This window comes from Lepisosteus oculatus, chromosome 1 (genome assembly GCF_040954835.1).
Source record: "Lepisosteus oculatus isolate fLepOcu1 chromosome 1, fLepOcu1.hap2, whole genome shotgun sequence".
In the NCBI taxonomy this organism is placed as follows: domain Eukaryota; kingdom Metazoa; phylum Chordata; class Actinopteri; order Semionotiformes; family Lepisosteidae; genus Lepisosteus; species Lepisosteus oculatus.
In genome coordinates, this window is record NC_090696.1 from 55,323,229 (window position 1) to 55,341,334 (window position 18,106).

An 18,106-nucleotide genomic window follows, 5' to 3' on the forward strand; every position below is an offset into this window, starting at 1 on the left:
TTGCTAATGTTCTGTAACACACATCATACATGATTCTCATCCACTTCATTCAACATCAGTGTTCCTCTACTGGATATCTGAGTCTACTGAATCAAAGAAGCTCAAGTTTGCATCATACATGCTTCTCAATCACTACTTATCTAAATCTATTTAATCAAACATGCTCAAGCTGCTTTATACACACTTCTCATTCATTCCATGTTACATGCATATTCTGCTCCTTTCTGGAAAAACTGCAGCTGAACTGATTTACTCAAAATCTGTATCTGTCTTAGGGATGGATCCTTTTAGAGGAGTGATCTCTGACCACCTCTGTCATTTCCTTAGCCAGGCCAGTAAACATCAAAGTGTTAAGAACACTGTCATTTTATATTTGTTGGCTTCTCTCTTCATAAGAAATTGACCAAACTACAAAAAACAATGTAATAGACTTCTTCAGAATTAACAGCAAACTATAAATTATACAGATGGAGCCATTCAAGGTACAAACCAGTACTGCATGCAACTACCTACATCATACCATCATCATGGTGCATTGGTCAGTAGTGAAAAGATTTAATCATTTAATCTCTTTACTGTGCACGTTTCAATCTGCTTAGTACTGAATATTTATATGGAATTTTACAACTAAAGGGGAATTTTAGTAGCTGAGCACAAAAAGAAGAGGAGCATAACGCATCTGATGATCATAAAAGATATTAATTTAGGAACATAAACATATCATGTAAACTGTATATGGCTGGTATTGGTAGTTTAAAGAAAGATACACACCAGTATTCCACTTTCTCCCAAAACATCTTAGGCATCAAAGACTTACATGTGGTTATTTCGTAAACATTATTACGTGCTCCTTCTGAGCATATTAAGTTTATATACTTTGTGAAAAGTGATAATGTTTTAACCTTTTCTGCAAATACGTTCTTTATTGGAGTAAACAAAAGCATATTTTTAGAATTTGATAAATGGGGAATATAATATGGAATTGGGTATCTAAAGAAATTAATAATGATATAATTATATTCATATACTGTAGCTCAAACAGTAGTATAAGACTTTCTGCGGATATGTGTACGTCCGTTTCACTACTTTCCATGTGACTGCATCTGTGGTGCGATGGCTTAAGTGTGTGCTTTATAAACCTGAGGTCCAGTGTTCAAACCCAGCTATTCCCATTAGTTTTCTTTTAACAAATAAACATTTCTTTGAAAAACTAAAATAGCAAATATTATGGACACTATAGTCATTTATTAATAACAACGAATAATTTTAAACTGCTACTGATATTATTTCTGAGAATAAATATTATCGACACTATATTGTTATTACAAACATGTATGTAATGTCGGTTATACAGCATATGCATTACTGAAACTAAAGGTTTAGCCTTTGTCAATATAGAATATATATTTATGTAAACTATATACCCAATACTGCTGACAGCAGGAAAATTCCTATTCTTTACTGAGCAGCTTGTTAAAAACAGCACCGAACTGATTTTTTACACAGAAGACTGACACAGCTTTGCGTTGTGAATCTCTTTTTCTGATAAAACATTTGTCAGTCTGTCCGTGGGGGGAAGGGGGACTGTCTTTCATTAGTATTCTGTCTTTCATTAGTATTCTTTTCTAGGTTTAGCTCTGTCATCACATATTCTCCTGGATCCAAGAACATTAAGGCCGATGCTCTCTCCCGCCTCCACGACCCTCCTGAAGCAGAGGACAAGTCTGAGCCCATTATCCATCCCAGCAAGATTCTCGCGGCTGTCAAGTGGGACATTGAAGACCAATGTCAGACATGCCCTGGTTGGTGAAATGGTCCCTCCCCAATGCCCTCCGGACAAAAATTTTGTCTCCAATCCCATCCGCTCAGCAGTCCTTCAGTGGGGTCATGACTCCCATTTCACCGGTCACCCTGGCCCCCTTGAATTAATTTCAAAGGACTTTTGGTGGCCGTCCATAAAAATCGACGTCGCCAAATACAGATGCAGCCATTCAAAATGTGTGGGGTATTTCGCGGCATACCCCGGTGGGCGTGTCGCGGTATCACGCAGTGTCACGCGTCATTTGACGCGCTGCCGGAAACTATCTGGCGTCACCTTGTAAAACCGCCAGGGGGAGCTTAACCTCTCTTGTACAGCGTTTGAGCTTTTAATTTTGAACTGTGTATTACAGCATGTTAATCATCAGTTGGTATATTTTATGAAAGCAAGATTGCTCAGTTGGACAAAGTACACAACCTACCTTTATCAGAAATATTTATGCATCAAAGCCTTTACTGAAGATATTACTAATAGTATTAATAATGGATGACTTTGGACAAGCTGTATACTCAAAGTATAATTTATTTAGCTCATTTGTACAAGCACTTGGAATCTGTCCAAGCCATACTTTGTCAGGCATTTTGTTTTACTTCAACGGGCATAAAAACTTCCTTGCTTTTAACAGGGCGTTTCATAATTTCTAACTACGAAAATTATTTAAAATGCAACACTTATCATTCAACTAGAGCTCAAAATATCACAAGGATCCTCAAGAGCACAGCAAAGACTGTATTAAAAGATAATTGTATGTATCAACGCTTTCTTTTCCGTATACCAGATTTTATGGAACCACTTCATAAGGGTGTCAGCCAGTCAGATTCCAGGAATCGGTACTTTAAAGTAAAAAATACACACCAGTATCCCATTTCTCCCTAAACATTTTAAGCATCGAAGTCTTTAACTAAAGAGATACCGGAGTCAACAAGCATACTTTTAGAATTTGATAAATAGGGAATATAATATGGAATCGCGTAGTATCTAAAGAATTTAATAATCGTATGATTATATTCGTGTACTGCGACAGGGCTGTGTAGGGCTGTTTTGCCTCCCTGTTCCCCTGTAGCCTACTGGTCTACGTGCCTGTCTACCAACTCACGGGTTGTGTGTTCAAATCCAGCTGGTGCTAGACTTTTCTTTTAACAAACATTTCTTCGAAAAAATAGAATAGCGATATTATGGACAATCAATTGACTTTTATATTTCAAAATATCGCAACATGATCGATTCTAAGTCATTTTTGATAACAATGAATAGTCACCTTCTTCCCTTCTGACAACGGTTCCTGCTTCTATTGTGTGTGTGTGTGCAATAAAGTAAATTTTTATAGAGAAATGGAGGCTGGACAGTATGCGTTACAATATAAACATTTATTTAAATCGTGTTCTGATTTAAATCGCAAACGCGTGTTTAATTATGTATTCAGGCTAATGCATTTCTACATTTCTGTATGAACCAGTTTAGAGGTTCATACAGAAAGACAGCTTGTGTTTAAATTGAGTGTAAGGTAATTTATGCTTCTAAAGTCATGGTCAGCATTTATTATTGTACTGTGCTGTGAACTTGTTCTGTGCCTAGTCACATTATTTTATAGCGTTTTTATAGCATTATCAAATCTGGTGGCGCTGTGTGTTACTTTCCTGACTCCCATGTCACATGGTCTGTGATTGAATCCCATGGAACTATGACTTTATTTTTTAACAAACATTTCTTTGAAAAAATGAAACGTTTCCCTTCGTCAGAGATTAAATAAAACCTCACTCGCACCAAACAAATTTATATTTCTAAATTCACGACATGATCGAATTTAAGTCTTTTTAATAACAATGAATAGTCACCTATGCGTTACAAAATAAACATTTATATTGATTTGAATCGCGTTTTGATTTAAATCGTAAACGCGTGTTTAAATATATGTGTTTAAAGGCGATATACTGTATAAAAGCACTGATTCTTATGGAGTGTATTCCGCCGGGGATTCAAAAAAATTATTTTAAATAAGCTGATAAAGCTTAGACTAACTGTATTCTAAACTGTATTACAGCAGAACATTGGACAATGCAACGTAAATTGCAAAAATGCACATGGAATCTGTCCAAGCCCTCCTACAAAAATTATTTAAACTGCGACACTGATCATTCATCTCTAAATAAACTTTATTTTATATAGCGTTTTAAGCGAATAGGTAATTAGATTGCTCATAAACCTAATCGCTTTTTCTACATAAACACAGCGTGTTTGCTCTCTGAAAATGCTTTTCCTTTATATTTAGGCTCAGATTTCAACTATAGATCGTATTATTATAAACTTTCTTGGAAAAATGTATTTTATGTAAACCATGTTTGCTATTAATTCATTTAGGGCTAAAATACGTTCATTGTCTTCCAATCAAGTCAAGTTGACATTGGAAGCTTGCCACACCCGGACTGTTAAACCAACGCATTAGCACGTCAAAGCCCATTGAGGGTATTGAGCCAGTATTGGCTTTAGTATTAGCCATACAGAACATTAAAGTGCCCCTTTTCCATTCAGCGGGTGCCTGAGCCGCTGTGTCCGCTGTGTCCTATCTTCTGACAATTTTTAGGGAGAAATGGAATACTGGTGTGTATTTTTTTACTTTAAACTACCAAGACCAGCCATATACAGTACTGTATGTTTATGTTCCAAAATTAATATCGTTTATGGCCTTCACGTTACAGTATGCTCCTATTCTGCTATCGAAAAAAGTAGCCAAATAGCCTATTTTTTTTGCCTAAAATTATTGCAATCGAATGGCAAGCACTCTGAGATTGACTGGTTGGGCACCCCTGATCTAAGGAGTTAATTGTGCTGAATGACCTCTTGTTTTAGGCAAACATTTATTATCATAAAATTAAACATGAAAATTACTCATATAAAAATGTACTAAATATGATTTGTTTTACAGATTGTGGCACTCTGACTTTTTTAATTGAATGTCATTTTAATGAGTTAGAAAGGTCAAACTCTTGATGAACACTATTAAAAAGTATGGAGAATGGACCCTTTATAACCCTCATGTAAAGGATAGCCATGGTCTTATAAATTGAATATGTTTTGCATATTTTACTTACAGCTGCCAAACTTCAGAGGACAGGCATGGGCATCCATGGGAAAGTCTTCAAGATGCATGGGACACTCTGCCTGAACAGTCAGTCTAAGAAAGAAAAGAACATTATTTTTGAATGTATCCTTAACCAAACCAAATCATCCTTAAGGCTAAACAGTATTCAGAAATTTTTGGAGTCATGCTAAATTCTCTCCTATATTTTGAGCCAAACATGATAAATTAAGGACACATATTTTTTCCATCTAAAAAATATTTCAAGCATTGGGCACTTTCTATCAATGTTCAATGCTGAGTGTTTGATCAATTTACAGTATTTATAACATTAAGGCATGATTTCTGCAACTCCCTAACATTCTTTGTAGTAAGTTGCAATATGTCCAAAACTATTCTTATTCTTATTATTAAGCTAGAGAAAAAAATAAAATAATTGAAACCACTCATTCAGGACAGCTTTATAATATTATCACAATTTTATTTTTTTACAGAAGGAAGTGCTAATAGGCAGTGTTGTAAGATTCAGAAATGGTCTCAGTCTTGAGACAGGAGTTTTAAATCTTTAATCTTGGTACCGTTGTCTGGTGCTTATCATGTTCCTCCTCCTTTTTCTACATACCTCAACTGCCAGCAAGAAATCATATGAACAATACATGGGATTCATGATTTAGTATTTTTGGGTTTTAGTCTTATTTCTAATGTGTCTATGACTCTGTCTTATTTGTAATGTGTCTATGACTACATCCTCACATTACTCCCCCACCCTCTACAAAGGACGTTTGAGACTCATCACTGTGTTGGTGGGGCTATTTTTGTTTACATACAGGAAAGCATAGCTATAGTTATGATAAAGTGTTATATAGACTTTATTTGTATTGGCAGACCTTGTCTTTGATTATATCAGTGGTATGTTTGGGCAAAAATTCTATGTTATTGTTTACTCTTGGGTGTTGTAGCAGAATGAAAGAAAATAATTGATTATTGATGTACTTCATCGTGTAAATTCATTGGAGAGCTTGATAATCCATTTCAAGTGTGAATTATGGTAAAATTAATAATATATTGGACTGTCCAGATCCCATTTGACATCTAAGCACACTTTTTCCATATCAGATTAAATAAAGTTTTTTTAAGGGAAATATGCAGTCATCTGTCCAGGTGAAGTGTTTTTGTTTTCCTCATAAGACTGGCTAAAGTAGTGCAATGTCAGTGAATTGGGTAATAAAATATCAGCACCAACTGATGCTCAATCTATATACTGTAGGGGTGGCACATGTTCAGATAGTTTTGACTTTTTCTGCATAATGCCAGACTGAGATGTTTCTGAGATATCATTTCTTGGTATCAATAACAATAGAACATTTAGTTCCATGACTTGTTAAGACCACTTCACGGGTTTTCTGAAGAATGATTTGGATGTGATAAAGATGGGGTTGCCAGAAGGTGCTATTAATGATGATATCATCCAAATTTACAGCAAAAATCATAACAGTCTGAAAGCATTTTTCTCTGTCAGTCTTTGGAATGTGGCAGTTAAACCATTTTAACAAAAAGGCCTAAAGGTTAAGCATGACTGAAGTCATGCTTTTTGGTAACCCCCATCAACCTCGTAAAGCCAGTCCTGTAACCCTGTCTGTAGATGGCTCTGTACTTGAGCTTCAATCAAAATTGAAAAACCTTGGGGTTATATTCGATTCTGGCTTAACATTCGACCCACATGTACAGCATACTGTCAAAACATCTTTTTTTCACCTTAGAAATATCACAAGACTACGCCCTATGCTATCATTAACTGTGGCTGAAAAGCTGATCAACATATTTGTATTCTCTCAAATTGACTACTGCAATGCTCTACTCCCTGGGGTATCTAAATCTACTCTGAACAAGCTGCAGTATGTCCACAATTCAGCATCCAGAATCCTGACCAGGTCAAGTGCAAGTGTTCACATTACTCCTATCCTGGAGTCCTTGCACTGGCTTCCGGTCAAATTCCGCGTAGACTTTAAAATCCTCATGCTCACCTATAAGGCTTTACATGGCTTGGCACCTCAATACCTGTCTGAACTTTTACCGCCCTACTCCCCACCTCGCAACCTCCGCTCTTCAAATTCTGCCCTCCTTACTGTCCCCCAAGCCCGTCTACATTGTATGGGCGACAGGGCCTTCTCCTGCTATGCCCCCAAGCTCTGGAACTATATGCCCAAGGATATTAGAGAGTCACCTTCTCTAAACTCCTTCAAATCCAGACTCAAAACCTTCTTCTTCAGAAAAACCTTTACTTAACTGGTTCCATTCTTCACCCCTCTGCTCTTCTTAATACCACCTTCCACGGTCTCCTCTATTGTTATTGTTGTATTGTTGTAATTATAATTGTGTCCTATCTTGTGAAATCTTCTAATTTATTGTTGTAGTCTTCTTATTTATTGTTATTGTCATCCTGTAAAGCGCTTTTAGAAGCCACCTTTAAAGGCGCTATATAAAATAAAGTTTATTATTATTATTATTATTATTATTATTATTATTATTATTATTATTATTATTAAAGGTGAATTAAAAATGCCAAATGGTTTTCAGAGCACATTGAGAGGTTTTGCATGGTAGTAAGTGAAGCGTTCCAATATTCCTTGCTGAGGTCAGTCATGGTAAGATATTTAGATTTTCCTAGCTGTCAAGTAAATTTGAAGCATGTTAAGTGAATGGAAGTTCATATACAGTAACATCCTATTGTTTGGGTTTTGGTATGATTACAGTACTACCGCTATAAACACTGAAGATGGGGAAGTGACTTTGAAAGTGAGCTTGGTGCCAAGCTCATCTTTAAACATTGTCACCTTGTGTGGTGGCACATGATGCATTTTCTCCTTTACAGGTGTTCTAGTGTTGATATTGATGGATGAGAGATGTCCATCTTGGAATATTGGTGAAGAGTTTTTACGGTTAACACTACTGAAGTCCATGTCATATTGTATAGAGAATGAAATGTGATGTCTAGCTAGATGACATCAAATAGAAAATGCATCAGCAATTTCATCCTCATCTTGTACTTTCATAACAAGCTGATAGTGTGTACATAGTTAACCTGTTGTGGCTCTTTTCTCTTTTTAAAAAAAGCTTGATGCAGAACATTACATTACACATCCAGTTCACATTTCATTGGCTAGGTTCTCCTCAGTAAAGTGTATTAGCCCTGCCATTTTGTCAAGAGCATATTATTCATCTCATGCAACAACTTTAGGACTTTTTGTCAAGGTTTAAACTTTCTTTTTTCTGCACTGAAGATAAAACTAGTTCTTTTAGGTTGCTTGGGTCTGCATTGCAAGGGCTGATAACTTTTCCAGACTGCCTCTCACCTGGTCAGTAATGTTCTGATTATGGACCTTCTAATATTCTGCCATAAAGTAGCTCAAAGGGTAAGTTTGTGGAACCTCATTTCCTGCTTTTGCATATAGCAGCCAGACATCCCAGTCTTTACCAGTCTCTGATGTGAAACATGTTCTTATGTGTAAGACTGAACAGCTCAAATAATTCCACTGTCTGAGGGTGTCATAGTGCCTAATAAGTGGTAGAAATTATGAAGCAGACCGGTTATAAAGTTATAAGCTATGTATAGAATGCATACAAAAAAAATTGACTGTCCTAATAATTTGGATTTAAGTGGGAATGCTTTTGGTTAACATGTTTTATAGTCCCAGACAATGAGAATAAATATTTTACCACTGCTACTTTTTTCCAGACTATCCACAATATCACAATGATTTAAAACATTTGATATTAAATTAGACTAGTAAAAGTTTGTCAGTAATGACACAGTTTATTTAAATGCCATAAATGTCCATCAATTTGTGTATCCTAAATACAAACTTTAATCTTTGGACATTTAGGCACAATCAGATGTTGCACAAAGCTGTAAAGGGATGAGGTTGTATACATAGGTACCTGTTGTCCCAGGATTACAAGTTTTCAGCAATGAAAAGATTATAATAATAATAATAATTGCTTAAACTTATATAGCGCTTTTTTGGACATTCCACTCAAAGTGCTTTACAGGTAATGGGGACTCCCCTCCCATTACCAATGTACAGCATCCACCTCGATGATGCAACAGCAGCCATAGTGTTCCAGAACGCTCACCCCACATCAGCTATCAGTGGGGAGGAGAGCAGAGTAATGAAGCCAATTCATAGATGGGGATTATTAGGAGGTTGATTGGTAAGGGCCAATGGGATATTTGGCCAGGATGCTGGGGTTACACCCCTACTCTCCCATCGAGGTAATGACCAGGCTCACACCTGCTGAGCTTTAGTGGGTTGCCATGTCACTATTATAATATCACTTCATAATATGAAGGTCATATTATGACCTTCCACCTAGCAGTGCATTTCAGGGTTCAAGATGATGACAAATGGCATTATTTATTCTTTAGAGTTAATGTCCAGATTAAGCTATTTTTCACGTATTTTAGACAAGGTAGATGTCTCTTAGCATCTCTCCAACAAAAATGTGTGTTTGAAAAAACTGGTCCTAATAAGAGTCCTATGTTCTAGTTTGCCAGGGAAGCAGCCTTTAATTGCTTCTATTTGCCAGTCAGAGCAGTGGCACGCCCTCTTGCCCACTTAGTATGAGGTAGCCTTTCATTCAAACAACAGCCCAATATCATTTCAAATCTTTGAGCCACAATTTAGTTCTAGCACCAGAAGATTTTTGTTATTATTATGTTATATTATGTATTATGTATCATTTCAGTCAGTTATTGTCATTTGGAGGTTAGATCTAGATCGTGGTTGATTGTATGCCTTGTATGCTGTGGAAATACAGATTCAGGGTTAGGTTTTTGTGGAACTGACAAGCAGGAATCCAATTGTAGGAATTCAGCAATCTTCAGAGGCTGGATGAAGCAACCAAGGTTGAAGGCACTCGGGGCTTGCCAGAGACAGCTGAGAATGAATGCAGATGAAACAGAGTTATGGTGTATGGGGATCAGGCTGTGAGGAAGGCAATCATAGCACAAGAGTAGACAGAGCTACGGCAAGAGCTTCAGGATTTAGACTTCTGCTTTCAGATTTCAGGTTAACGCTTCTCACAGGTCATTTCTCAAAAAAGCACTATCATGAGTAGTTTAATGTCAGAGCACCATTAGATGTTAATTGGAGGAATGATTGGCAATTTGATGTGACGACTGATAAGAGTGAAGGGAACACTAACAATTGGCCTAAGAATGTTATGAGAACCCTGGGATACAGTAAATGCAACCACTTATGGGAATGTTAATGTGTCCCAGGCCAACCATGTACCTGACACCTGCAGCCCACCAGTGTATAACACAACACAAGGGCCATGATTTTTTTTTTTCATGTGCCTTCTGATTCTCCATCATGTGTCAAAACAATAGGTCTCAATCCAACTCTCTTGAGTGGTGAGACATAATAGTCAGATTTAGTTCTATTAGTGTTTCTCAATCAATTAATTTCAAGTATACACACTGACATCTCCCCATTCTCTATGTCAGTTAGCAGCATGGTGTCTGTTGATTTAGCAGACTATGCAATTTGCTGTTTCATAATAAACTAAAGAAGCACTGTATTGAGTTAAAATGTATTAAGTCAGAGATGTCCAATCCTGTTGTGAAAGTTGAAATGAAAATAAAACATGCAGACACTCAAGTAAAGGACTGCTCACTCTTGTATTAAAAAGCATGTACACCAGAGTAAAAAGTCAATTTACAGTGCAAAATAATTCAACTAGATTACAGGGCTAGAGTGTTTGTCAGTGGGGACTATGTATCTTAAACTGGTTTGAATCCTGCAGAATAAAGTGCAAGAACAACTATCAGAGAGGCATTACACATTTTACTGCAACCATATTAAAAAAAAAGTATTCTGATTGAATTATTTCATCTAAACTGAGTTATGGATTATGATTAATTACATTCACAAGGAATTTAGTAAAAAAATGTATTTATAATATTATTTTGTGGTGTTATAATACACTTTATTAATCAATTTTATTATTTATGTACTGTGCTTGATATTCTCTTTTTTCTCCAAATGACTGTCAAAACTGCTGTTTCAGGGAATTTCAGTACTCAAAATAATGGTTTCAATACTGCACTGAATGGAAAGGGTCAAACATGGTTCTACAATAAACTATAGCACCATTGATGCTACCACACAGGTACAAAAACTTTAGCCAATAGCAATCACCATCTTCAGATGTTGTATTTTAAAAGTGAAGACCCAACTGATCGTATTTGGTTAACTCACTCGGTTCTCATCTCTCTCCAGCTATTGACATTTCCAAACATGTGACTGCAAGCAATCTGAGTCAGGGCTTTTTCTAAAAGATGCCTGGATGAGAGAGTGAGTCAGTAAAGTGCAGAATTCAGTCCAATATATTCTTTTTGAAGCAAAATAAATCTTTTGATTGCAAACCCATTGTTATTTTCACCTGATCAACAAAAAAAGACAAAGTTAGACTCTTCTTATGTCAACATTAAATATCAGAGTATATTCAGAACCACACTATAGTTGGGACTAACCGAGTTTTCCCCACCTGTCTCTCTTGCTGCCAGATCCCAGGAAGACAAACTCTTCACAGACTGATTTTAAAGACCGAAGTTCAGCCAGATGCTAAATTTGTCAGAGTTGCCTAGCAATGCAAGGCAGAGCTCTCTCTTTCACTTCCTCCCTCTCTGCACTCAGGATACTCACAGCATAGAGAGAACAGCAATCGGACCTACCCCAGGCTCCATCTTACCATTGGAAAGTTTAAATAATCAAGGATGTGTGGCCAGCGGATCTTTGTGTATAAAAACTTTTTGATTCACATTATAATTCTTGAGAGTTTAACTACAATCAAAACACAAGTTTCATGTTTAGTTAATGATATCAAAAGCATATAAACATGTATCTGAGAATAAATGTGATTATGGGTGACTAATAGATGTGTATCTCGTAGTTTCTATCATAGTTGACGTTATAGTCAATGTGTATTGTAACCATGAACTTATTAAAACTTTGTAAATCCTGACTGAATAATCAGCCTTTCTGAATAATCAGCCTTTCTGATCACAGCCGATCAGTTCAAATACATTTTATTTCGTTTTTTGTTTTGTTATACATGTTTTGGTTTTGAAACCTAAAATTGTGCATTGTAGATTTAGAGTAAGTGTGTAAGACTATAAATCATTATGTTTGATTGGTTGCTAAAAGTTATTAAGTACTCTTGCAATTTACTGTTCTATTCTGAATTTACTGTACAATTTCTGAATGTAACAGTAAATTAAAACCCCCATCACCTACATGGCATAAGATATCTTGACAGACCAAGTGGAGACTGAGTCATGGAGAAATTGAGACATGGACCAGTGTTGGCACGGGTATTACAAAGTAATGCTAACCACTGCGTGTATTACAAAATTCCAAATACATACAAATATCCAAATTTCCAAAGATATACTGAGAGGTTAACTGACTTCCCAGAAAATTGGCGTCTGTGTTGGTGTCTGTGTCTGGATGGACAGGCATCCCATCCATAGTGTATCCCACCTTTTACTATTGCTGCCAGCTCCTCTGAGATGCTGAATTGTATTAAGTGGTTAGAAAATTGATGTATGTATATTAAGAAAAAATGTGACAGAAAATTAAATAGATAAACTATAAAACAGGCTGACAACCCATTTTAACATACTTAGACCATATAACATATTTTATGTTATATGGAACATTAACATGGAACAAGACTGAAATGATAAAGGCAAGTGTGAATATGGAGCAGTTAAATATGTCAATAGAACCAGGATTTCAAGAAAGTTTCAAGTGGTACCTCATTGTATATAATAGTGTCCCATCTTCTTGAATTCTTAGCAGCTTGTTTGGCATTGTCATATTGTGAGCAACTGATTTCTTTCCATTATGGAAGAAAGTGTCTGGAGTCCAGATTTTGCTTGCCATCAGGTTGTTCAATCGAAGGATGTTCATTGGTCCATGAAATTTTAACCTTTCATCTTTCCAGCTTTGTCGGAAGAAAACATCTATGGTGTATTCCTGTCAATTAAAACAAAATACCAATTTTAACAATGTTAGAGAAAGTTAGAGAATTTGTTAAAGAATATGAAAAGAAAGTTAAAGAATTGTTAGAGAAAGGCTTACCCAAAAACCATTACTGAAAAAGATTTGAAAAGATCAGTAATGTAAACTGATGTGGTTGGGTAAATAGAAGCTATTGAAATAGTGCGTCCCATCTATTGTATTTTTATCAAATATTTGACCAGGACAGCATGATGGGGCAGTGGTTAGTATTCCAGCCTCACAATGCTGGGACCCTGGACTCAATCCCAGACATAGCTGTGAAAGTGTTTGTGTCTCTGTGTGCAATGGACTGTGATCCCATCCAGGGTGTAATCTGATATGAACCCGCTGCTTGCCAGGATAGTCTCCGGCTCCTCCACAATCCTTTAAACAAACATTCAAACATGTGAAACAGTGAAACTTTGGCTTTGAAGGAAAGCCACCTGTTGATACAACAACCTGTAGAATTGAAGCAAACCTGGTCTGAGTGAATCATTAGCACTCCAGTTTCCTCCCACAGTTCAAAAACATACAGATAGGTTAACTGGCTTCTGTAAAATTGGTGTGAGTTTCTGCATGCTTGTGTCTTTGTGTGCCTTGCAATAGACTGGCATTCCATCCAGAGTGTAACCTGAGTTGCACCTGTTGCTTACTGGGAAAAGCTCCAGGTCCCCCATGACCCTCTATTTGATAAAGCAGTTAGATAATTGATGGACAGAAATATATAAGATAAGAGCTGTCAAACGAAAAGAGCAATGCATCTCACATATCTTATCTGACTCTATTTCACTTGAGTATTAGCTGTACTGTAAATAAACCACCCAGGTTTGAATTTCTATTCAACACCACTTCCCCACCAACAGGAAAGGGACAATGAACCCTTTCAAAAACCCTTATGAACATATTAACATATGAACAGACAGGTGTCCCAGCCTGACTTGAATTTAGCTGTGAGAAGCTGTAAGGAGTTAATGCATCACTGTGCTTCAGATAAAGAACAACTATCCAAAAGCCTCTAGCAATAATGTACTAACCATGATCATCAATTAGTACAAAATAACTCTAAAAGTATTTGCAGACTATATCAATTTAAAATGTCTTTAAATTGATAAAACACAGGTAAATAGTGGAAATTCCAATTCCAATTAAAATTCCAATGTAAAAGACAGAAAGTAATAAAGCAATGGCTGTTTTATTATTGAAATATGGCTAACAAGTAATGCCCACTTGGTGTACTTACACAGGGCCCCAGTTTAATGGGGGCCCTTATTATTGACCAAGATAAAGAAAACAGACAGGCTGCACTACTTTGTTTTAAATTTCTAGTTGTCAAAATATACTGATGGAAAAAATAATTGCAACACCTCCTCCTCCACACTCTGGCCCTCCCGTCTGCATGGAACAGGCTGAAGAGTGACTCATCCACGAAGAGGACCTGACGCCACTGCTGACGAGTCCATCGCAGCCTCTGTTTGGTCCAAGCTAGTCAGGCGTGACGTCTAGGAGGTGTGAGCAGAGGGTCTCTGACAGGTCGCCGTGCTCTAAGGCCAGAAGCATGGAGCCTCACTGTCCTGTCACTGATGCGGGCATTGTGTCTGCCAGCAGTTTCAGCAGCAGTACAGTCTCAGATGCACCAGTCTGATGTGCCGGTTCTGCTCTGGTGTGGTCACTCAAGGGCAATCAGATCTTGGACAGTCATCTGTCCTACCAGTCTGCTGAAACCTTATTTGCAGTTGGGACACAGTGGAGTGGCTTACTAGTGTCTGGCAAAGCTGGCACTTGAAATGCTTGCTTGCAGCATGACAACGGCCCTCAATTTTGCCTCTGGTGACATTCAAGGCGTTAACTGACCAAGTGTTGCCTTTTTCTTACAGTGAACTAAACTTTGAATTTATGCCTTTTTAAAGGTGACCTGAACCTGGACCTCGTTGGGTAAAAGTTCACCTAATGAGCTTTTTGTGTGATTGGCAAGTGCAATGCCTCACTACACAAGTTGTATTGCTGGTCAGAACAAAACAAATTGACAACTTTTGTGAAAGCACATAAGCGATAACTATAATATTCTCATTCCAGAAAATGTTGCATTTCTTTTTTCCATCAGTACAAATCCAGCCATTCAAAATGTCAGGAGTAAATTTTGTTAAAACATGGTAGGCGTGGCGTGTCACAATTCGTCATAATGCGTCATACCACACTTATGATAATAGTATACGGAATCACTTTGAAAAATCACCAGGTGGAGCTAATGAAGCTTAGCGTCTCATGTACAGCATTTGATCTGTCGCCAGAAAATGCCCAGTTTCGAATCCGGGTCACTACTAAGGGACAAACTTTTTCCAATTAAGCATTTAGGTTGTATACTGTTTATACTTTTCATAATTTTAAGCTGTGTATTACAGCTTGTTAATCATGAACTATTAAAAAGTTGGTATATTTTATAAAAGCAAGTTTACTCAGTTGGACAAAAGTACACAACCTACCACCTTTATCATAAATATTTTAATTATCCAGAAATATTTTATGCATCAAAGTCTTTAAAGAAGATATTACTAATACTATTAATAATGAATGACCTTGGACAGGCTGTAAGCTCAAAGTATTACTGTGGTCCACTTTCTTTGTAACCGTCTGCATCAGTTTTTTGCGACATGAAAGGACTATTTTTTCATTGACAAAAAGTAACACCACAGCATTTCATTGATCCAATCACAAAGTAAGTTTTGAGAAGCTCCGATTCACCAAGCCTATAATGGTTTCCCAGAGATTGCTCATAAACAATATTAATTTAGGAACATAAACATATTATGTAAACTGTCTATAGCTGGTATTGGTAGTTTAAATAAAAAAATACACACCAGTATTCCACTTTCTCCCTAAACATTTTGAGTATCAAAGTTTTTCGGTTACATACTGCGGTTATTTTTTAATAGTTTTTACGTGCTCCTTCTGCCTATATTAGGTTTATATGCTTCATAAAAAGTTATAGTGTTTTAGCATTTCCTATGAATATTTGCGGTCATAATGGCAGTAATAAAACACATACTTTTTAGAATTTGATTAAAAGGGAATAGAATATGGAATTGCGTATCTAAATAAATTAATAACAATATAATTATTTTCATATACTGTAGCTAAAATTATCACAGTAGTATACAGTATTTGGAAATGTCAGCATCAGTTTAACTCATTTGAACACAATTGCATGTGTGGCGTAATGGGTTAGGCATCTGTTTTGTGTGCTGGAAGTTGGGGTTTTGAATCCAACTACCACCATGAGTTCTCTTTTAACAAATTAAAATTCCTTTGAAAAACTAAAATAGCAAATATTATGTACACAATATTGACATTTTTTATATTTCTAAATATCACAACATGTTCGAAGCTAAGTGATTTATTAATAACAATGAATAATTTCAAACTGCTACTGTACTGCCACTACAGTATAGCTTGTAGGAAATACATTTGTCCTGCATCAAAGTTGAACTCGTTCAGAGCGCCCTACATTACAAACTCCATTTCATTTTGAGCTGAAGACTTTCACACCTGAAGAAGGCGAAATATTATGTTTTCTCTCTTCTTTTTTCAGCATAGAATAAACCTATTACTTGTTCCTTAAGAATGACAACATTGCATGCTACTGAAAATTCCTTCCCATCCCCCTGAATTTTAAATGCTATTTGAATAATTTCAAACTGCTAAAACTTGTATTTTTGTGTAGTTGCTTGCATTGAACTGTGTGTTGGATGCACATGAGTTGAAGGAATGGGCAAACATAGCTGATGCTGATCCACAGAGCCAACATCTTAAGATGTTTATATTTAGAGGCAATTTGTTGAAATAACTAACTAGGTATTGATACTGAATATGGCTGTCTCCTTAAGCCAGCACTTTAAAATAATTTATCCTCAGTGAGATGCTGCCATCTCAATGTGGGTTTCTAACACTGTGTATAGTTCTATCCACACAGCACCTTTACTTCCATCGTTTATCTAATCTCTTTATCCAGTACAGAAGATTTGGATCCTATCCCAGCAAACAATGATGATCCCCCAGCAATGTAGGGTGCATAACCACTTGAGCCCGAAAGCGTTTCATTATTTATAATATCTTCCGTGTCGCATTAACATTGGAATGTTCTTTTTTACAAGTGTAAAAAGAGGCAATACACAACCTGTCTCCTCTATAACTCCTCTATAATCCACCATTTCCAAAGTGTACTACTGTGAAAATTTGAGCTACAGTATATGATTATAATTATATCATTATTAATTTTTTTAGATACACGATTCCATATTATATTCCTTATTTATCAAATTCTTAAAAGTAAGTGTTTTTTTACTGCGATAACGAGCGCAAATATTTCTAGGACATATTAAAACATTAAAGCTTTTTATAAAGTATATAAACTTATAGTCAAAAGAGGATGCAAAAACTTTTCCAAAATAACCACAGTATGTAACCGAATGAAAGACTTTGATGCATAAAATGTTTAGGAAGAAAGTGGAGTACTGGTGTGTATTTTTTATTTAAACTATCAATACCAGCCATATACAGTTTACATAATATGTTTATGTTCCTAAATTAATACCATTTCCGACCTTCAGACGCATTATGCTCCTCTTCTTTTTATGCTCATCTACTAAAATGTCCCTTTAGTTGTAAAATTCCATATAGATATTCAATACTAAGCAGATTAAAACATGCATAGTAAAGAGATTAAATGATTAAATTGTTTCACTTACAACCAATGCACCACAAGTGCCTCTGTCAGTCATATACTGTATATATATACTGTATGTGGTTCCTCCAAAACAAAATTATTACGGTAAAAGGAAAAGTAAGAAAAAAGAAATGGAAAATGAAGCTCCATTCCTGGCAGAAATGATGGATCATATTCTTCAGTGTTTTCATTCAATGTGCACTGCCAGCTAATGGAATCAGTATGTGTTTTTTAGACACCTACAAAATCAACAAGTGTAGAGCAGGCATATTACACTGCAATGCATCATGCACCAAGACATCAAAAGAACTTAGGATAAAAAATCAGAACAGATCTGCGAGATATGGAAACATGGATTAACACTTTGAATGTATTCCTTGTAGCGGTGAGGCTTATTAATAAGAAAGAATTAAGTGTTGCTG

The 18,106-nt window shown here is 36.2% G+C and overlaps 1 protein-coding gene across 3 annotated transcripts in view; it reads right to left on the bottom strand.

Annotated features, from left to right (window-relative positions):
• Window positions 1–18,106, bottom strand: part of gabra2a (gamma-aminobutyric acid type A receptor subunit alpha2a) — a 389,198-nt gene that overhangs the window by 255,082 nt on the left and 116,010 nt on the right. For all 3 annotated transcript variants that reach the window (XR_011189718.1, XM_015345339.2, XM_015345340.2), the window contains exons 5-6: window positions 12,720–12,940; window positions 4,909–4,991 (exon numbers count right to left, since the gene is read on the bottom strand). Coding sequence is in view for 2 of the 3 variants with exons in the window: in XM_015345339.2 (XP_015200825.1) it covers window positions 4,909–4,991; window positions 12,720–12,940 (304 nt within the window). In the remaining variant the exon portion in view is untranslated. The remainder of the gene's footprint in view (window positions 1–4,908; window positions 4,992–12,719; window positions 12,941–18,106) is intronic.